At 35.3% G+C, this 23551-nt stretch overlaps 1 protein-coding gene and 1 long non-coding RNA gene across 3 annotated transcripts in view; one reads left to right on the forward strand and one right to left on the reverse strand.

Moving 5' to 3' along the window:
- The window catches only part of LOC144972041 (uncharacterized), a 509884-nt gene that overhangs the window by 231846 nt on the left and 254487 nt on the right, over positions 1-23551 (forward strand). The window lies entirely within an intron of this gene.
- Positions 5671-23551, reverse strand: part of LOC144970853 (sodium- and chloride-dependent taurine transporter-like) — an 82952-nt gene continuing 65071 nt past the window's right edge. The window contains exons 7-14 of one of the 2 annotated variants that reach the window (XM_078910950.1): positions 13876-13979; positions 12930-13054; positions 11985-12097; positions 11598-11735; positions 10933-11032; positions 9921-10045; positions 8898-9077; positions 5671-8370 (exon numbers count right to left, since the gene is read on the reverse strand). In XM_078910950.1, the coding sequence (XP_078767076.1) occupies positions 8116-8370; positions 8898-9077; positions 9921-10045; positions 10933-11032; positions 11598-11735; positions 11985-12097; positions 12930-13054; positions 13876-13979 (1140 nt within the window). In that variant the 3' untranslated portion in view covers positions 5671-8115. The remainder of the gene's footprint in view (positions 8371-8897; positions 9078-9920; positions 10046-10932; positions 11033-11597; positions 11736-11984; positions 12098-12929; positions 13055-13875; positions 13980-23551) is intronic. The other variant, XM_078910948.1, reaches the window with a different exon arrangement.

A 23551-nucleotide genomic window follows, 5' to 3' on the forward strand; every position in this document is an offset into this window, starting at 1 on the left:
TCTCACAACCTCTCATCAGAATTCTCTACTATGAGAGATCGAGAACCGGAATTGAACTCCATAACTTGGAAGATGAATTTGCCAAGACTATTACACATGATAGCATGCTGATTACCTTATCAGTCGGGAGATTAATTACATTACCAGACCAGAGGCGACATTTGATTGAACTCGGACTTCTTTCATACGTTCCGAACTCGATTCCTATCACTCAAGAAGAATTGACCAAGTCCTCCCAAATTATCATCACAAATCTATTTTTGAGGATGTTCAAATGGAGAGATGAAAAACTGAGATGTCTATATTGCTCTAGCAAACTGTATCTTGAAAGTGATGAGCTGGAAAGTCTCCCTGAATTCAGGAAATTAATCAGCAGGCTGATTCTCACTCAGTTGATCCAGTGTCAGCAATTAACTAGTAATGACATAACTGCATGGAAACAGTTAATAAGTGGCATTCAGTCTGATGGAAAATCAGATATTTCGACAAGCATAGAAGGGAAAACCTCGGTTAGAAAGCTCTCAGAAGTAATGACATCACTTGATGACCCGCATCGACTGATGTCTGCAATCTCATCTGCCAACATTGCTTTCACTGGGATGCCACCAGACTTAATGTGGAAGTCATTTGACAAAGTACAGACTTTTGAACGATCACTATCTACTGATCTCCCGATGAAATTTGTCAGTAAAGAAAACGACCATCAACACTCATTTTCTCTTCACACAGTCATCAGATCTTCAGTCTCCAATTCAAAACGTAACAGAAAGGAGTGTTAAAGAAGAAGTGGGAATGAAATCAATCCTAAGCGATCTCTATAAGCCACTGAAATGCCTCACATCTGCCCCGTACAAGTGGTTGGACGTTTTGTCTTTCCTCAAACACCAATCATGGCTGAGATTTCAGCCCACCTGTTGTCATGGATTAGGTGATGGAACCGGCGGTGTTAGTTGTCTTCTAAAACGACTGTTTGAAGTTCCAATTCATTTTGATACACTTATCACCGGAGGAAACTGGGCCGAAGATGCGGTGGCCTCTATTGAACCAATGTGCATGGAAATGATTGCGAGTAAAGTTAGCAGTGAGAGTCAGTTAATCATCAGTTCGATTGGATCGGATTTGACTGGTGAACTGTTCCAGGATGCCTGGGTTCAATCCATAGTCAAGGAAAAAGACCAGTCCCTGTTGTGTTGTGATGCAGAAGGAAAGAGAGAAAACATGGAAGATGAACTCAACTTTTATGGTAAATTGGTTAACTTAATCAAAAGAATCAATGACAAATCTACCTCAAACTTGTCAATTGTGAAGACCTATGCGACTGATCCTCAATCCTTCGCCCAAATCTCCACCGTCTTTTTGCGCCACTTTAGGAGAATACGGGTAATCTTTAGCAAAGAGAGTGAGATCACAAGTCATATATATCTTCTTGCCACCCTCCAGTAATGTCAATGTGTTACTTGAGGCTGCTTACTGTGGTTAAAATATAAAAGTAAATATGAGAGGCCAGGACCTAACAACTCTAATCCATTTGGGATACCCACGACATAAGTTGACAAATTAGTCGCAGCGCCAATTGTCGTGAACGGATTTCCCAATCTCGTTCACGATGTAAAAAATAAGGAAAAAGTTTAGAAAAAGTCTCCACCGAAGTGGGCGTTCTCCATATATGTAAAGGACATATATGGGCGGTTAAAAACTGCTCTAGAGCACTTCGGGAATCGTCCCGGTCTAGCCTGATTTTTACAACATACCAAAAGTATGGCGGATCGGATCTTAGTAGCAGATACAACGATGGGCGAAGATAGTTGATATGTCTGTTTCAAATAAGGCTGTAGATAGTCGAGAGAAAGAATGAAAGGTGTCGCGAGCTTTTAAAGGGTAGAAATGATGACGTCACGTTTACGCGGGAGACAGTGAACGAACACAACATGAAGATTACTCACAACAGCTCGATCGAGACACTGACAGTCCTGTCATAACAAAACACAACAACAACAAAAACCTATCACAATAATCAGTTACATAAAATCTTCCCCACAATACCTCCAATATGATCAAAAGGGTAAAATGAAATGCGTTTCCATTCATCATCCGTGTTCGTTGTGGAACAAATCATGCTGCCTGTTAATAATATCAAAATATTAGTTTAACTAAATCTAAATTTCTAAATTACTGATGTATTATGTGAAAACTTTTTAAAATTTCAAGATGTCCAGTTATCTTTGTTAAAATTCCAATATCGGAACATGCAAATGAAATAAACTCAATCATTATTTTAAAGTATTTAACAACTTATTAACTTGTTTAATCTATATTTCAATTCATCCAACATAGGAAGGATCATAAATGGATCCTTATTTACAGTAATTTTTCAAATGACGAAATCCAAACATCAATCCGAACAATCCAATACAAACAATTCATTAAAATGTATTCTAGTTTTCTAATAATATATGTAGAGAGCCATTAGAGGAGTTAATCCCTGTTTCTATAGTTTTTTTTTTTTTGCCAGATTTAACAGACTCGGCAACTGCTGGGTGGACAGGGGAGGGGAGTCGGACAAAAATCTCAACTGCACCCGGGATCGATCTTGGTCCCCTTGCCTGTGGAGCGAGTGCTCTACCAACTGAGCTATCAAGACCCCCTCGTCTTCGAGTAAGTATTCCAATAACGTTACCTACTGTTTTTTTTTTGTTGTTGTTGACATTCTCAAATAAATCTGACTTTTATTTCTTTTTCCCCCCCCCACTTACATGCGTTTAAATTGATAACCATAGTTTGTTTTAAAAATGTTATCTGACAATATTATGGATTTTTCATTTAAATGCATTCATCAAAACTGATCATCCAATCTGAAATAATCAGCTTATTTTCAATACTAGCAACAGCATTTATTCAACATGAGGAAAACTGGAAACATCGGATATAATAATTTTATATTATGCATATTTATCACATGCTGATCATTTTAAAAAAAAGGATATCAATATTTATTATGATCATTGTTATTATTATTAGCATCATCGTTACCATCTTCTTCAAGACCTTTGCTATCATGCACATCATCCGAATGGAAAATATGTACAATTTATTCCATTTTGAAAAATGGACAAAAATAGACACAAACGTTTTCTAGTTCATAATTTTGTTTTTAGGCTTGTTGACTTTTTTTTTCAACCACAGTCAGCATGATCTTGATGTGCTTGATACTGCAAATCAACTTTCAGACTAAACCGAGATTAACATTGAACAAAGAATTCACAAAGCTACAAATGTGGCTCTTAAATAATGACTTTATCAAGAAATGATCCTGTGATTTCTAAAAAAAAAAGAGAAAACATTCACTGTTGATGATTATGATCTCGTTGTCACTTTCAGTTTATAAGTTCTTTTAGAATGTGAGTTGTTAGATTACAGCACCGGAACAAATTTGACGAGTTAAATATACAAAATCAAAATGGTCTTTTTCGTTGTGATTGAAATCATAAACATTTCTTTTCTCTGATAAATTTGTTAGATCTATATTATATGTCGTAAAGAAGTGTTGACAATGAAAATGCCTGTCGGATTTTTTTATAGAAAGGATGAATGAATAACATCATTTTGAAATAGTTAATCTCATTGACAGAATGATCAAGGCTAAATGAACAGTGAGTGGGTTGTGACCTTTACAAACCCACATATATCGCCTAACCTGAAAAAAGTAGATTGCAGTTATTAATTTTCCACTTAAAACAATTGAAAACGGTAGAGGGGATCCTTAATACAGTTTAAGTTTTAAATTCTCCATTAATTTTATCCTTTTGTCAGCTTTTGACATGCTAAATAAGGGATGAAATACATGCCAAACGTGCTAAAGTGTCTCAAGAATTCAAGGACACTTTATCATAAGATGTTACTTAATAGTCAAGAGGACATGAGTAACTAAAACCCCGTTTTGGCAGTTTGCTACTGTAGACAAATATTTTTATTTCACACTCTAAGAAATTTTGAATTTAGTAATTGCCATAAGAAACAAGGATATTTACATTGACCAAATGATGACACACCTCACTTTACACAGGGTAAGACGTGGAGTATTATTAAAAAATGTAACCCTGAGAAAGTAATACAAAATATGAAACAATCACAACAAGAACAAGAATATTTTTTTGTGAATCAGTGTAACAGATATGTTTACTACTTCCTACACATCATCAAGTTAACGAAAAATCTGGAATATGAATGGATAATTATTCATTTTTTAAAAGAAATCGCGTGCAACATTCAACTTAATACTTGCCGGAATGCAGAGAAATAAACATTAAAAACAACAATTTAAGAAGAAAAAACAAAACAAAAAACAACCCCAAACAAGTAAAATATGTAACTGCTTTCTAACTTTTCCTTTTTTCATCACCTTTTAAGGAAAATAAAAAACCAAGAGTGAATAAATAGTCTTATTGAATCAAATATTCAATTAACTCAAGGGGAAATAATTAAGAAACAATCATTAAAACGCAAGAAATTATTCTAGGTGTAATTTTGATAAGTTTGCATCCAGAATATAAATACACTTCATTTTGAAAAGGAATTTCCCAACTGCTAAGGACTTTGAATTTTATTTTGAGCATGTGACAACAGATAGAAGTATCAAAGCAATGTCATCATTCTCATCACGCTGTACACTTTATATTAAAAGCTTTGAGAAAGACATAAATAACTAAATAAAAAATTGTTTTTGACGAATCGTTATGCCAAAGGAAAAACACAAAAACAAAATCAAATCAAGTCCCAAGTGCCCGCATCGAAAAACTCATTGAAAATGACGAATGGCCTCTGATATATTTAACAAAGGTAAAAATGAAAAAAAAAAGTTGTTTTTTTTAAATCAAGAAAAGCAGAAAGATAGATAATAAAGTCGACAACTTAGAACCTTAATCCTAAAAAAAAAATTATATATTTGGACGAAATATGGGAGCAGCATTATACATACTTTTCACAACAAGCTCACCACAGCATAAATTGTGTTTATTAAATATATCACTATCTTTGTTTAGAAGTCAAAGTAATTCATTTTATGTTGTATTAACACGCTTACACTTAATTTATTTCAGGAACAATAGCATTGGAAACATTGCCGAATTTCTGATCAATTTTAGGCATATGGGAAAAACAACCACTTACAATGAGACCCTTCAGATTTAGTAATGTATTATTAGCTTTATATTTTGACCTATAAACAATGCAAATAATACATTTTAAAAATCCAACACGGAACAGAATCCCTGCAATGTTAGTAAGAGGCAGTGAGATCAAATGATAGTTATGCCTTTGAGAAATCAAATTGCAAAATATTGAAAAAAAAATGTTTCAATTCTATGACATTGATCCAGTCAAAATATAAACAGAATCATGTGATCAGTACCTACACAGTTTTATCAATTTAAAATTGGTTAGGAACACAATGTTTAATAATAACAACAACGACAATAATAAATGTAACCGTTTGAAAACTAGGTACTAATATGTTTCCTCAAGTAAGTTTTAAAAGAACCAAAAATACCTAAAATAAAACAAAACAACAAAAACACAAAAAAAACCCTCACATAACAACCCCCCCCCCCCCCCCCCCCCCAAAAAAAAAAAAACAAAAAACAAAACAAAACAAAGAAAAACAACAACAAATGATTTCTTTAGTCGTGATATATTTTTATACAATCTAACATTTCATTTTTAAACAATACTATTTTGTTGTAGAAAAACCTCGTCATAATTCAGTGGTGTGCGATGTGATTAATTGATGTTCTAACAAATTCGAATATATTACAAATGGCAATTTTCATCAAGGTGATTTAACAATATGGTGAACTTGACATTCAGGTAAACTGTTTAAGAGATCCATCTTAAAAATATATAAACGGATGAAATGACAGGACATTGTTGGAAGAGAACTGGCCCAGCCCTTTTTGCTAAATCGCAAATATGTCACTTGTATTAATTTTGAAAAATATCTTAAAACACTATCTATTTGTTTTGAAGAGAAGAGAGGAAAGAAGAAAACAAAAAGAAATTATAATCAAAAACTGCCTAAAAAGAAAGTGTGACCATTATTTTTCTCCATACCCCATCCGACTTCCCTCCTATCTCATTTAATTAATATTATTTTTATTTTTTGTTTTAGTTTTATTTTTCTCTCCAAAAGCATTCCACACACTACTAGCCCCGATATTTGCTGGGTATTTGCATTATCGTGACAAAAACAATCAATATCTATTAACGTGTATATATTTACATTAAATTGTGTTTAATAATATTCATACAATCTCGATGGATCTTACACAAGTTCATAAAACTTTTACTCATTTCTCCCAGTTGGCAATGTTAAATCAAATTTCCCTTTTTACAAAATGAACATTTCATTTGCATTTTTTGGGGGGATAACAGTACATAAGTGCTTACAGCTACTCATTCACATCTGAGTCAAGTGTGTGTGTGTGTGTGTCTTTGTGTGTGTGTGTGTAAATTGCCTTACCCAAGAGCACAATTCATGGCCAACATAAAAGAAAAATATATAAACCAAACTATCCCAACTGAAGTTTGATATAGGATATATGATAAATATACAAGTCAATTTCTGACTAGCTTTCATTTAAACGATTTATAATTAAACAAACATTACAATTGATTAGAAAAAAGACAACAAGTTTAACAAACAAGATTTTGAGAAATATGAACACTGTAAAAATTGATCATAAAACAAATACATTTACATAAAATCCTTGAGTCAACTACAATTTGTGACATCCGTGGGGAAAATAAACTCAGAAAATGTGAAAAACAAGCGAATCTAACTAAATGTTTGCTACTAGTTGTTGAGAATTTAAAGTGAGCATGTTTAGCATATGCTTCAATGTTGGTGCAAAGGTGAACTAACACTCGTATCAATAAAGCAAGAATGTACATATGAGCTGCGATGCCTTCGTCAGTGAGTTCATTTTTTGTCTTATAATTTTCAACTACCAAGTGTATGTATTAATATTTGTGATACATTTTGGAATGGGGGATATTATTTAATCTATCACATTGAAATTTATGAATGAATGAAAAATTGACAAATGGCAAAAGATGAACAATGTGAGGAAAAAGTAAATTATTTAGATTTGAGGTTTATCATTAAAAGTTTAGACATGAAATATCTTTGACACTTTACAAAAAAAAACAACCCAAAAAACCCCCAAAAAACAACAACAAAAAAAAAAAAAAAAGAAAAAAAGAAAAGAAAAGAAAAAAAAACCCCGAAAAGAGCAAACTTTGGAACAGCAAAAAATAAAAATATTCTTTAGATCATAGAGCTCAATTCCTGAGGACAAGCTTTGTTCTCTTCAGTCCTAGGGTTTTCGTTGTGTGTCACAAAGAGTCATTTTCTTTTGTAACGCCTCAGTCCCTTCAGAAAGGCTAGAGGGGATGTCTTAGATATGAATAGTCTTAATTGTGCCAGTTTGAAAAGATATATATTTATCATGAATTTGATAATGTTCAATGATATCCACAGAGGATTTAAAGTGAGTGAGTGGTCGTGTTAAGCAGAACAGATTATCTATATCAATTTCAGAAAAGCATGGCTCCAGAATGAAGACATATCTTTCAAATTACAAGTGAATAATAAAGATGTTATCTAGCTCTTACGTTTTCCGATTGATGACAAAACACTAAAAAAACGTGGCATATCCTGCTTAAAAATGCAAACGCAGGGTTGCCAATTCAAGAAGGAAAAATTTTACGGAACTTTTACGCAAACTTCAGTAAAAAGCCACTACTGACTTTTTTCCATTTAGCAGGTGATTGGAAAATATACTGAGGGTTTATAACATACTGAATTCCATAAATAATATACGGAAAATTGGCAACCTTGCAAGCGCTTTATCAATTATACTAACGGCTTTTAAGTTAAATTTAAAATATGCTTATTTGCCCACTCTTTTATTCTTTTTTATTATTTGGCATAATGAGAGCAAAATGTGACTAATTCCCCTTCTAAGTATTTTGTTAAGGTGACGTCAGAAATGTAAGGACTGTTGGCAGGTTCAACGAAACAGATAACAATTATTTTTAATTTTGACAGTCTAACTGATCTTACTCTGGCTTGGTTTCTGCCATCAATTTTTCAGACTGTTTTTCGTTGGTATTTGACACGTCATATGGGTCACTCCCAGTCATAAAGGAATTTTTCGTCACATCCACCATTTCTCCAATCATGCATTTGCCCTCAAGGTCGTCGGTATTGTCAATGGTGAATGGGTCATCTTCCACCAAGACAACTCTTGTCATGTCTTCATTGGGCCGGAGTTGATGGCGTTTCAGTCTTGGCATAGTCAGATGGACCAGGCGCTGTGGATGAAAGATAAATCTTAATACTATATGGAATAAAATTAATGCCAAAGAGGTGGAGGCACAGAGAGAGAAAGAGAGAGAGAGAGAGAGAGAGAGAGAGAGAGAGAGAGAGAGAGAGAGAGAGAGAGAGAGAGAGAGAGAGAGAGAGAGAGAGAGAGTGAGAGAGATATGCCCTTGTAAATAAAAGACTGTATCTGTATGTAGATGTCAGGGGTAATAAATATGAACCCCTGTGCGTGTATCTCTTCCTTCTTTTCTCCTTCGTTTGCAATAAACTGACTGATGAGTGATTGTGCACCCGTGCATAATGAACTGAGATTGTCAATTTCTAAAGATACGTTTACCAATGTCTAACATGGTGTTTAAGTCACTTTTAAAACTCCCTTTTACAAATCATGATCTTTACATGTATTTCTTTTTTTAAAAAAAGGTCCAACTTGGAAAGCAGTTCAACTCACCATCCCTCTCTGTCATTCACAATAAAAGTTTTAATCAGCAAAATTGAAACATTCTACTTTCCTTACCTCATAGAAAGAACCTTCGGTGGTAAGAATTCTTTGGATCATTGTGATTGGTATCAAAATGACACTGATGCAAGCCAGACACCATCCAACACCGATTGCCCAGCTGGGATATACATAGGTCAAGAACTTCCTGTCGTAGTCCAATTCCGAATAACTGATGCACCCGAGGACAAATACCGTCTGCATTGATATCAATGATAAAGGGGAGGAATTCAGTGTGAATACAATTATGTATAAATAATATTGAATAGATAAAAACAAAATAGATACCAAAAACCCCAGACAAGATTGAAACTCCACCAGCTGTCATTTCCCCCATCGTCTATTCTCCTGTGGAAAAGCTTATCAGAGAATGTAGTTGATGTCAATAGCAGTTTAAGCACAATTAATCTTCGAAATTCCTTATCTGCGACAATATCTTATAGATAGTTTGTTGATTTCAGGAAGAGGAGTAAGAAAGGATAAGGACAAGCCCAAGAAAAAAAAAAACAACAACAAAGAGGAACAAAACAAAACAACCCCCCTCCCCCACCAAAAAAAATACAATTCAAATAATCATAAAACAAAACAAAAAACAAAAAAAGACCCACAAAAAAAACCCTCAACAAAACGAAAAAAATATAATCATAAGTTCAGGCCCTAACTGCCATTGTAATAATTAGAATTTCTACAATAATAATAATAATAATAATAATAATAATAATAATAATAATAATAATAATAATAAGAAGAAAACAATAAAATGTTCTGTTGCAAATATCCTAAGAAAAAACATCTTATCTTTATTCACCACCTGCATACTATTCATTCTTTCTTTACTGTAGAAAAACATATCTTTATGAAAAAGACAAAGACAATCAGAAAACAAACAAAATACTACGTAAACGTTATTATGAATAAATTCTAGATAAAAAAACCCAATAAAAAACAAACAAATGAAAACAAGAGATGAAAGAAACGCCACGTGATTCCTTCCTATTTAACCTGAGCAAACACATAAAAATGAAGTACAATTTAACATACCAAGGTAAATGTTGGTGTGAGAAACATCCAGAAGGCTTTAGCAATAATTCTGAACCACTTGGTAAACGTAGTAAATGGCTGGAACCCAAACATCATCACCAGGTTATCCAAAAATCTATCAATGCCTAGGTTAAAGAAAAAACAAACGATTTCAGTGAATTTTGTGTAATTTTAACCACTCCATTTGGTGCAAGTTATCAAAGATGGGTAATTGTTCATATTTACATACTTTGTAATCCACAACGTTGAAGGTATAGCTGCTGTTTTGTGGTTGCTGTTGTTGTTGATGTTGTAATTGTTATTGTGGTGAATATGCTAGTGGTAGGCGTAGTAGTAGTGGTAGTAATAGTAGTAGTAGTAGTAGTGGTAGTAGTAGTAGTAGTAGTGGTAGTAGTAGTAGTAGTAGTAGTAGTAGTAGTAGTAGTAGTAGTAGTAGTAGTAGTAGTAGTAGTAGTAGTAGTAGTAGTAGTAGTAGTAGTAGTAGTAGTAGTAGTAGTAGTAGTAGTAGTAGTAGTAGTAGTAGTAGTATAGTAGTAGTAGTAGTAGTAGTAGTAGTAGTAGTAGTATAGTAGTAGTAGTAGTATTAGTAGTAGTAGTAGTAGTATAGTAATATATATTATATATATTATATTTATTATAGTAGTATAGTAGTAGTAGTAGTAGTAGTAGTAGTAGTAGTAGTAGTAGTAGTAATATAGTAGTAAAAGAATCAAACAAAACAAAAAATAAAACCAACCCCGAAGGCCCCCCCCCCCCCCCCATTAAAAAAAAGGAAAATAAAAAGCGCCACAAAAAAAAACAACAAAACCCCCCCAAAAAAAACAACAAAAAAAAAACAAAGACAAATAAAGCAACCAAAAATAAAAATTAAAAAAGCCAATAAAAAACAAAAAAAGAAAAACAACAAACAAACCAAAAATAACCAACAAGAGTAAAATGGCAATGTTGATGCTCAAGATATTCAGTAGGTGTTAAGTGTTAAGCCCTGTCTATAGTGCAACAAATATATTACCATAAACATAAGCCACTACACAACATTCGATGGTGGCAACCAAAAGCACAATACGACCGGCGGAATAGTAGTCAAAGAGCTGGAACACATACATTCCTCCCTGTTCAGATGAAAGTAAAATACATTTGGTTAATGACATGTAAAATTGAATTATGCGATTGCAATATATCTTTATTTTTATCTTTGAAAGCCATAGATGGATTTTATCATCATCATCATCATCATAATAATAATAATAATAACGTGAGCTTTTATATAGCGCAATATCCACTAAATTTGCTCAAAGCGCTGTACAAAGGGTCCCTCACCAACACCAACACATAACATGTAGAATGAGACATGACGCCTATTAGGCGATATTACAATTTTTTTCGACAGAGATAACGTCGTTAACGGCCAAGTACTCATTTTACACCTGCGTATGGTAAGGGAATGGGAGTATAGAGTCTTTTCCAAGGACTCAACTATGCGCCGAGCGAGGCTCGAACCCAGGACCTTCCGATTCGAAAGCGAGTGTCACACCACTAGACCACATAGCCGCACAACAACAACATCATCATCATCATAAACGGTGTCCACTATTACTACCATCACCATCAACCCCACCACCCATGATCAAATTCATTTACATCCACCAGCCTCATCACACATGACATAGACTATACCTCAGTGACCATTGAAAGCCCAATTAAAAAGCATATGAAGCAGATAATGGCTGTGAAAATTTCCTTCCTTCTTCCACGTCTCAGGAAAATTGGATGCAAATCTACACAGGCAGTGATGAAACCTTCAACCCCGACAAACTGAAAAAGAAAGAAAAATCATAATGAATAAAAGAAAATGAGATAAATGGATTACAAATACTTAAGCTGAGAGTGTACAAAATGTTATCATTCTAATTAAATAGAAAGCAAACAAAATCTTCCAATCAATGTATCTAAAAAAAAAAAGAAGAAAATGTGGGGAAAAAAATCTCGTGCTCAAACTAGTTTATGTGATAGGATGGGCATGAAGAATGAGGATTATTAAGTGAGAAGACAGGATGGGTTTACCTGACTGTCGAGTCCAAGAAGGATGATCATAATGAAGAACAGGACTGACCATAGTGGTGCGACGGGCAACTGGGCAACAGCCTCTGGATAGGCAATGAACGCAAGACCTGGGCCTGGATGGAATAAAATGGAGAGAGCGTATAAATTGGAGATAAACATACGGGGGAAAAAATACAAACTAAAAAATTAAGATTAGATGGAATAAAACGCTTATATTTATCATATATATCTTTATTTTCTTTCTTTCCATCCCATTCCCTCCACACAACCCCCCCTCCCCCGCTCTCTATCTTTGCGCATGCATGTGTAATATGCAAACTACTACTACTACTACTACTACTACAACTACTACTACTACTAGTAGTAGTAGTAGTAGTAGTACAATTACTGTTAATAATAATTATAATAACAAACAAAAAACTAATCCTTCTGGCCAATAGGCCCATGGAGTCGGAGTTTATCCGGGTTTCTATAGCGTGAAACTGGCAATAGCAATTGCTTGCTATCCTTTGGGTAGGACGCTAGCCTATCACAAAGTACTTTTCGCCAGATCTAATAGACCCAGCTACCTAATCACTGCTGCTGAGTGGACATGAAAAATCTCGACTGCACCCGGGATCGATCACGTATTGCGTATGAAACGAGTGCTCTACCAACAGAGCTATCGCCCCCCCCCACCATATTATTATTATTAATTATTATTATTATTATTATTATTATTATCATTGTTATTATTATTATTATTAATAATGCTTATGCTGATGATGTTGAATATTTGATCATCATCAGCATCATTATTATCATCATTCGACATCAAAGCAGCGTCATTATTATCCTCATTATAACCCGCCACCTCCTCTCTCCCTACTTGCTCAGGTCACATATAGGTGATGAAAAAATAAAACATCACATCAAAGCACTGTGATGGTAATAAATTATAGGTACCTGATTCGGCAACATCCTTGATATCCACACCTTGACTGTGGGCCATGAATCCAAGGATGGAGAAAATGACCAAGCCTGCTAGAACACTGGTGAAACTGTTGACTGTGGCAAACAGAATGCTGTCCCTGTTGGAGGTAACGGTAAGGATGGGATTTGTTATTACATACTGTCAAATCTTTACGGATGTGTAAAAATAATAGCAGGTCATCTATAATTTCTAATGTTTTTTGTTTTGTTTTGTTTTGTTTTTAAGGGTTTTACGACACTTGCAACACGTTTAGGTCGTATCGGCGCCAGGAAAAAGCAAGAAAACGGAATTGTCTAAAAAGTTATAGATTCAAAATTGAAAGCAAACAAGAAAAAATAAGCCAGAGGAAAATTATTCAACTTGGGATCAGATGTAGAAGAAAATATAATTTCCCAAAACTATAGCTACAACTTTGACTGTTTCCATCCCAGTCAAGGACTCGGGCTCGGGCCAGGCAAAACCAAGTAATTCAATTTCAAGACAAAGACAGAAATCTACTCAGAGTGCAGAAAAAGGGGGATAGAAGACACAGCAAGTGACCCCCTGCCCACAAATGGTAGGTCAAAAAAAAACACCCAGAATTATTATTTAGATTAAGGTGGTATTGTCGTTGTTTTGTTTTGTTGTCACTTAGGTAGTTGAGATAGTGATAATGATGGTGATGTGGATGATGATGATTTGGATAATCATAATATTTTAAGATTGTGAAAACTAAAAATGAAAGAGACCATGGAATAAGAGCAGAGCAGGAGCAGAAGCAAAATGTGGGGAGAAGTCTTTGATAATGAAGATGAATATGGATACCGTTTTGATGATGGTTGATAGTAGCCGTACACCTAGGAGTAAGTAGTTAACCCGACGTGTACAGATATGCAAATAAGCGCACGTCGAGGTTAACCCATTCAGTGCCCAACCTACCTGAAACAGTTGTGGTCATATTTGCTGTAGCTCCCAAGAGCCGTCAAGGTGCCGAGTGAGATTGAATAGGAGAAGAAGATTTGAGTGCCTGCATCAACCCAGACCTGAAGATAAAAATGACATAAGAGATAAAAATAGTATGATATTATTATCATTATTATCATTATTATTATTATTATTATTAAGAGATATTATTGAGATCACAATTGGAATACGGAGCAGTTGCTTGGGACCCCTACCTGAAAGAGGATATTCAAAAACTTGAGAGTCCAGAGACATGGCACCCTGTTCATAACTGGGAACTATAAGAGCAGAACCCCAAGACGCATGACAAAAATGTTAGAAGAAAGAAACCTCATCAGTCTCCAACAAAGAAGAAAAGAAACCCGTCTGTCATTCATGATCAAGATTATAACATATCAAATACCATCAATAAAGGCAGACTCCTTTTTCACGCCACGACCAAACAAAAGAAAAATCCGAGCACTCACTTTTGCCAACCACATAACCGAAAACCCCATTGAGAGATACGCCACAAACAATTCGAACTGCTTCAAAATCCCACAGACAAGAACACAAAACTACAGAGATTCTTTCTTCATTAGAACTATCTCGGAGTGGAATGGGCTGGATGAACTGGTCATCATGGCACCACACCTAAACGATTTCAAGGCCCGACTGACATGGGCCCGCGCCCAATGAGGACGCCGCTGAAATACAACCAGACCATTGGTTTCTTCAGCGCCAACCATACAGATACCATAAGCAAAACTCTCTCTCTCCGTCTTTCCATCTCTCTCAAAGAAGCCGGTGATGTTGGGCTCTTCTTCCTGGAATGAATTTTATAAGTGACCCACAAGGTCAGTCTGATATTGTCGGAATGAACTCGATCCAAAAAAAAACAACAAAAAAAAAAAACAACAGAGTTCCAAGCCGAAGTGACCTGTATCAGGAATAAAATAAACTAACTCTTCTAATGGAGGCACTTATTTTAACTCAATTAAAAAAAGGCGCGGTGATGATAATGATGGTGATGGTAGTGATGGTGGATGTGCTTATTTATCTAAGCATTTGTTAAGTTATCTTTTTACAACCACATTTTATAGTGTTAGTGATTCAATGTTTATTTCTTTTTGACGATGGTGATGATGGCAGGGGCGGTGATGATGAAGATGAAATGACAAATGACAGCATTATGTAATACCAAGGGGTTGGTATATAATTGTTGATACTAAATACGCTTTAAAAAGTATGTATTGTATAAATATAAAAACAAACAAACATTGAATCACTAACATTACGCTTAGATAAACAAGCACATCCGCCATACTGATGTTCGCACGGGAATTCGATATGTGAAAGAGTGCCTCAAAACGGTATTGTGTCGGGTTGGTTTAAATGATAAAAAGTTGGATTTATTGTCATAAATATGTGACTTGGTCTAAGTTCTTATGTTTTATTGAGTAGATCACTGTTTATTAAACTGACGAAAACAATAATTTCAAATTTACTGACCATTTTAACCTTCAATTACCCCCTTTTTGGCATTTGGTCTACACCGACGCTGCAGGTCTGATAACCCAAATTATTATGGTCTCATTGTTGTAATGGAAATTAGAAAATTAAACGAGACTTACCTGTAAGTTGAAGTTTGATTGGGATTTTATAGACCCAAGATGTTATTCGATCTTTTCTCTCTTAAGAAAATATTATTCATGTAATCTCCCTCTTCAACAGTGCTTTCCTCAATTACTTCTTGTTTCAATAATTCTCCAATTATAGCCCTTAATGCTATGGTTTCCTGTGCATTAAATTTCAATTGATGGGGAATTTTATTTTGAATTGGTGGAGAAATGAATTGGATTTTACAGCCTTTGACACATTGTAAAATTATTTTGTCTTCTGTGATTTTTTCCCAATTATGAATAAAATGCCTTGTTCGACCACCTAAAGCTAAATCGTTTCCTTCACTTACATTTAATATGGTTTGTTGCGACGACCCTGTTGTCGAGTTTTGTTGCTGAAGTTCTGGTATTTGTTGTTGTTGTTGTTGTTGTTTTTGTAATGTTTTCCCCTGTTGTTGTACACAGGGTTTTTCCCGTCTAAAAAAGATAACCTTTTCTTTAAAAAGAACGGCTTGTTTTGATGTCTTTGGTATGGTTTGACACGATTGACTCTTTGAGAAACCTTCAGGGTTTCCGAGACATCTTTGACTTTTTCTGTCAATTGTTTACCAAAAAGAGAGTCCTCGCACGGATACTGCTCAGAACACAATGACGAGAATTTTACTTCAGATTTAAAATTCTGTCGTCTATGTAAATCCAGGCTGTGTGACCCGTCTGCTAACAACGCCACGGAATCTGCACAGGAATTAGTGATGGAGTCTATATCCTGTTGACAAACTGACTCTATATTTATTTTGGTCAGTTTTTCGAAACACATCGTCATGGCGCATAAGCTTTTCATGAGTGTTGTTTGTATTTTTTGAATACTCGAGTCAGTTTGTCTTGTCTCTTTTTGAACCATCTTAAAAATTTCTGGATTACAAGTAAGAGTCTCCATTCTGCCACAATTTGTCGGTTTTATATATTTTTGAAATAGTTGGTCCCTATCCGATATTTGCATTCCGTTGCACAGGATATTATTAATTCCCTTTGCTAGGTCCTCGTTAATTAGAGGCCCTTCAATTTCCTTTGTAACCTGAAACGTCTTTAAAATAGGAGATCGATGAAGACGTTTGTGCTTCTGACACTTCGTCTTCTTGTCCATCATTAACATTGTTAATTGTTTCGTAGTCATTCAGCGTGTCACATTCTGTCATCTCCTTATCGTATGCATTTTTTAACTCCGTGACGACCGGAATGATCGCCATGAGTTTATTCAGTTGTTGTTTAATTTCTGAAAGTTCGCCGTCGCCACCATTATCTGATTTTTTACTTCTCTTTACTTTGGAAGGCTCGCCCTTCTTCCTACCTTCAGTCTTACTCGACACATCACTCCTATTTTCACCGTCATCACTGTTATTTTTGGTTTCATTGTTATTGTTACACGCCGTCCTGTTAAGGAATTGGGTCAGTGGGGCGTCCGACGCCATTGTCTTAATTAATAAGTGCAAGCGCGAAATCACGCACGATAAAATGAAATCGATAACAATCCACTTAATATCTTAATAATTGAAGAACAAAATCATGATCCACGAATCATCACATGATAATTTAAGCACAAAATAATATATTTTCAATAACTATTGCATCAATATAAGTAGGTAATTAATTTTAAATCCAAGAGAATTAAAAACACGATGATTGCTTTGCAAGGTTCACTTTTAAAGTGATTGCGCATGTGCAGGGACGCTTTCTCTCCAGGGTTGCCAGATTATTTTTCAACAAAATGCCAGGGGAAGACTCAAAAAATGCCAAAACACTCAAAAAGATGCCAAAGTCTGTTGACTCCCACCCCCACTAAGAAAACTACGCACTTTTGATAGACAATTTACTATCATATCCTGGTGGCTTGCGTGTTTTTTCTTTTCTTTTTTATTTATTTTTTTAATATTTTTTGATTATACTAAATTTCCTGTTGGGGTAATTTTTTACCTAATGACTACTAAGTGGAGTGCTAAACCACTACACCACGGTGGATTTTAAGAATGAAAAGAAATGTAAGATGTTTGTTTACGCGTTTAGAAATAATAAGAAAAGGTGTCATTTGAAGTATAATAATATACAAGAAAAGAAAATGCCAAATGAAAATGCCAAATGCCAAATGATTTTTCTAATGCCAAACGGTTTTCAAAAATGCCAGATTTTTGGAATCTGGCATTTAAAATGCCAAACTGGCAACCCTGTTTCTCTCGGGCAAGGCCATATGAATATTCATTGGGTCTATAAAATACTCTCAAACCCACGCAAAATACTCTCCATTACTCTCTAATGAGTAAAAAGCCCATAATAGGATTCAATAGTCGTACAGTCACTTCCTTCCTAATGACGTATGGTAACTTAGTAACACTGGCTCTAAACTATCGGAACAATGGCTGACGCCGTATGAAATATTTCTCCGGCGAGCTTAAAAGCGTACCCAGAGGAAAAAAACCCCATCAATTTGATCATGTTTTGACTTTTACACATTCTGATCACAAGGCATATGAAAAGGGAATGAAAAGTTCTCGCCAGCATGAAGAATAAAAAGTAAAGATTTTCTTTGTTTAGAACCAAGATGGCCGCCGTTGCCGGGCGCGTGACATCAGACTACTGAATCCAATTGCGTCCGGTTATCAGACCTGCACATAATATTATGTTCACATCGGTTTACTTCCATACAATCCATTTTGAGACATTTTGTTGTGTGTGTGTTAACGTTTACGTCAACATTGCCCATTGGTAATTAATTACTCAGCTGTCATCTGTCCCTGGTGACTAATTATATTGTCCAAAGCCCGAGGCCACGAATGGCAGAGAACAGCCCATTAACGGAAGAGGACATTTTTAATTAACGTCTTTTTGCGTGCACGCTGAATAGACTAGTGATAAGTTCTTTATCAACGTCATTCTTTAAAATATTAATTGAATTAGATGTTTTGTCCTTAGATTATTCCAAATTGCCACCGTTCTTTGAATTAGGATACTTTTCTTTAAACAGAAGACTTGCATCCTATAATATGCTCTTTTGCTTACGATGTATTATTAAGAATGTTTAGAATAAATCTATATTTTGCAATAAGACTTGTACACAACAGTCGCTTTATTTTTCTTTTGGGCTGAGGTAAAGTCGTCAGATTGGCTAGCTGGCGCCTTAAAAATAAAATTAAATAAGTAGCAAAATCTTTATGGAATTAAGTAGAGGCCGCGCATACTATTACATGTATGTCCTCTGGGTTAAAGCTGCGTGTACATATTTGCAAAGAAATGTAGGTCGGCCTAGAATGTAGATACGTGTGTGAATTAGTGATACTAATATCCCGACGAACTGTTCTGTTTTCATGACTGTATTACTTTCGCGAAGTCCCAGGTTTGAGATTTTTTGCCAAGATAAGACCCATTTAAATCGATCGATATCTGGACAAATTTTCAGGCCAAGTTTTTAATGCATCTCTTCCCAGAATACGGCAATTAACTGGCTAATGGCAAGTATACCAATCATGAAAAGCTGACATATTAAACCGAACCTGCAATTCCTGACACCAGTTTTTAAAATAAAGTTTTAAAATGCTGCAAAATAATTTGACAGCAATAGACGTCTACGTGTCAATCGAAGGATTAACGATTGATCAATACGCCATGGTTTCTCCAATCCATAAAAGTAATAAATATAAATAGCATTGCCCTTTGAGTTATTACGAGTTTTGTTTTTTTCAACATTTATTTATCTACACCAAAGGTAATTTCCTAGTCATCAATTTTCATCTGTCGAGGTCTGGAGTTACGTCAAAGCGGAAAACAATTTGATACCTTCATTCAAACGTTTTAAAATCTATGAAAAATAAATTAGGGAAAAAAAAAGCAAACAAATAAAAAAGCAAAACATTTTATTCAGTCATTCAAGCGTACACCGGAGATCATTATTCCACCCCTTCCAGTGGTTGAGGATGATTATAATCACGCCCCTCCTCGAATGAGTGACGCGATTTTAAAAACAAATTTACTTGTAAATGCCGATCGGTCACACTTGTCTAGACGTGTTCTCATTTCACGCCCTGTCAAAAAGCAGACACGTTTTCATCTTTGCAAATTTGTCGTCTATATAGTTGTATGGCACGGCTTGTGACTTGTAGGTTAAAAGTTCTAATCCCGACATGTGCAGCGCAAAATTGAGTATATATTTAATTTGGAAAAGATTCTTTACCCACATTTCTTACGACACGCATGTGAGTAAGAGGTCGGTGACAACGTTGTCCATGTCGGAAAGAAATAACAGTCGGCATGTCTCTATCTGAATAGGGAAGCGCCAGAGGACAATAGAGAATATTGTAACCTTATGTGACGATGGGTAGTCGAACCCACAATCCAAAAGTTACGGAACCGGGTCATGGGTACTACTCCCCATAACATACTTATCCGTGGCCTGCGCTTGTATGTGCGTTGCCTATCATAATATTGTCAAAAACGCTTCACACAAGACGTACATTACAACGATTAAACTGACATTAAGCCAAAGAGATTTCCACATAATTATTATTTATCTATGTAAAGGACGAGTGCACTGGTGTGAATCCTTTGGCATGCACTGACAGAGAGAACGTCAACATAGCATTGCGAATGCGTCTCTCTTATCAACTGAAGAAATCTATCGTTTGTTTAATGAGATATCACTGAAATCAAGGAAACCTTTTAAAACATCAAGACAACATTTCAACGTGAACGAGGAATGGATGTCGATGTGGAACCAAGACAGCCCCTGGGGAGGCGACATCATACCCGACCCAACAGAAAGAACACCTGGCTTTCTCTGCAATAGCCGAAAATGCTGGGTCACCTCCAACCGCATTTTGACAGGACATGGCAGAACCGCAGATAACATGCATAGATGGCATCTGAGAGAATCAGATGCATGCCGTCATTGCCAATGAGGCCCTGAGACAATGGACCACATCGTCATCCATTGCCCAGTGACAAGCCTATCAGGAGGCTACGAGACAGCCTATAAGGCAGGAAAAGAATTTGAAGAATGGATTAAAAGAGGTGTAGCCATTCGATACTACTACGAATTATATTTGAGAAATCACTTTTCAAAATTTTATTATATTCATACTTTTATTATAAAATAAAAATATAAACAAACTTATTTTGATGAAAAGTTCATAGTGATGTGTTGCAAAGAATATAAAATAATAAGGAATGCACCCCAGATTAAGGTTATCCGCCGTGAAATCACTGACTTCACGGTTCGGTAACTCAGACTAAAAGAGAAACGATTTGGTGCATCACTGTGAACCTTTCATCAAAATAAGTTTATTGGTTATATTATTATCTTATAAAAGTAAGTATATAATAACATTTTAAAAGTGATATCTCATTAACCTCAGTTCCTCAGATTTCCTCAGTTGATAAGAGAGACGCATGCGCAATGCTTGTTGGCGTTCTCTCTGTAAGGGCGGCTATGTGGCCTTGTGATATGACACTCGCTTTCAGAAAGTCCTGGGTTCGAGCCTCGCTCGGCGCTTAGTTGAGTCCTTGGAAAAGGCTCTTTACTCACATTCTCTCACCGTACTCATGTAAAATGAGTACCTGGCCGTCAACAGTGTTGTCTCGGTCAAAAAAAATTTGCAATGTCGTTCTACATGTTACGTGTTGCTGTTGATCAGGGACCCTTTGTAAATAAAGTGCTTTGAACACGTTTAATGTGTCTTGCGCTATATAAAAGCTCAAATTAAAATTTAATTTAAGGGCATGTGTCCTTTTGAACAAAATAGATACGGATGTCACGCTCGAGTAAGCTTTGGATTGAATTATACAAAATATGACAGCTTTTTTTTTTAGAAAGAGAGAAAAAACAAAGGATATTTAAAAACTAAACAAAAAATAAAACAAAATAAAATAAAAACAAAACAAAGCAAGGAAAAGTATTGACAAATATGATAAGGTATGTAATGGGCATATTTAATTGATTGTTTTGTGCTGGTTTCAGCGTTTTTATCATGCAACAATAAGACTATACGAAATAGGTCATATTAGATTTGTAAATCATTACACATCCCCACCAGAGCCCAATAGAAAAAAAAAAAAAATCAAAAACAAAATAATTTTTAAAAAACCCCCAAAAACCCAGACAAAACGTAAAACTAAAAACCAAACAAACAAAAGGATGAAAACAAATACAAAACAAAACAAAAACAAATAAATAAAAAATTAATGAATTTAGTGAATAAGGAGAAAATAAAGAATAAAAGAAGCATCAGAAATACAAATCATCCCCTCATTATCTAACAAGTCAGCGTTTTGACAAGTCCGATGTCAGAAAACTTGTTATTCAATAGATATTTTTAATTGGTGGTTTCTGTTCTGGTTTTTGACTATAACAAATGGGGTTATTAGACTGGAGTACATTTATTATGACATTATTATGAAACGAATTAAGCATCTATTGACAACGGATCACAGAACTTTTTTTCTTTTTAACTTTTTTTTATTCACACCGATAACAAACAACTTGTTTTGGTTAAGTTTGTCCTTAATTTCCGATCCTCTCCAACCACCCTGAACTTGTTGAAAATCTCGCAATTGCGCATGGTGATTATTTTTTGTTTGTTCGTTCGTTTGCGCCCCCCCCCCCCCAAGCTCTCATTATATTACATACTACACTACTTCGGCAGGATAAGAATGCCGCAATTGTATAAAGAAAAGATATTACATTTTAATTGCCTCAAGGTTGATACGAGAAGTGACTATTTAATAAAATGTTATTTGCACAATGGAAAAGATCTAAAGAAAAAATGTTTAAAAAATATATAAAGATTATTAAGACATCATCATCATCATTATCAGCATCATCTAATGCAAGGTAGATGTGGACATCGACAACGATGAATCTCTCCATCCTCCCCCTGTTTATTCAACTTGAGGAGGAAGGAAATGAATGTATTGATTAACAACTCGCCCCTTTTGGCAGCCATTTTGTACTGGCACTTTTCCGATACCCGTCACAATCTATGCTGCTTTACAATAAATGATGTTACACTTTTTCCGTTTCACAAGAAAACTTACGGTGGAGCAATAAGTAAGAATAACCCTAAACTTTCTAAAATTTAGATCCCTGACTTATAGAAGTGTACTGATCAGATAGCTAGGTCAGTTACATCTGATCCCGTTCTTGTTCAGACTGATTAATCAGTAAGTTCGTACAGTAAAGAGGTAGTAGTCCTTCAGAGCAATTAACCTCATAACGCCGGAGTTTATCCCAGACTCTATAGAGCGAAACGAACAATAACAATTGCTTGTACCCTTTGGAGAGGACGCTAGGCTATCGCTAAAGTACTTTCTGCTAGACCCAGCTACCCATTCACTGGATGGACGGGTTTCAGAATTAAATCGCCTTCATATGAGATCCCTTTGCGTGTAAAACGAGTGCTCTACCAACTGAGCTATCGGGACCCTCTGTCTGTAGTTCAAGGTCTCAAAAGAAGCCGATATGACTTCCAGCTTTAAACTAGAATTCAGATCACCTTTGAAGTTATACCAGAAAATGCTGATAGTCTCTCGTTATCTAGGAGCGGTCTCCTTCTCGGCATAGTGTTGGGAAGTAAATACATTATAGCGGTTATAATGAATGATTCGTTGTGATAAAAAATCATATTTATATAAGATTAAAAAATAAAATTCTCTTTTATTTATCCTCAAAGGTATTTTTAAAAATCCCGGGTCTAGTTCAAGCGAAGACTTGAATATGGAATAACCCAGATTTTACAGCGCGACCGGAATTCGAGCTCGGCTCGAAGAGATCCATACTGATAGAGATTGCATCTCTGTGTGACATTGTCCCCAAGTGAAAAACAAATAAACAAAACAAAACAAACAACCCGCTCCCAACCGCCCCTCCCAACCCCCCCCCCCAAACAAACCCAAAACAAAACAAAACAACAAAACAAAACAAACAAATCAACAAATAAAACAACAAACAAACAAACATTACATATATCAAATATATATAAACATAAACAATTCGTAATAGAAAGATACCA

This window comes from Berghia stephanieae, chromosome 4 (assembly GCF_034508935.2).
Source record: "Berghia stephanieae isolate SIO BIC M18660-M18661 chromosome 4, UCSD_Bste_1.3, whole genome shotgun sequence".
NCBI lineage: Eukaryota > Metazoa > Mollusca > Gastropoda > Nudibranchia > Aeolidiidae > Berghia > Berghia stephanieae.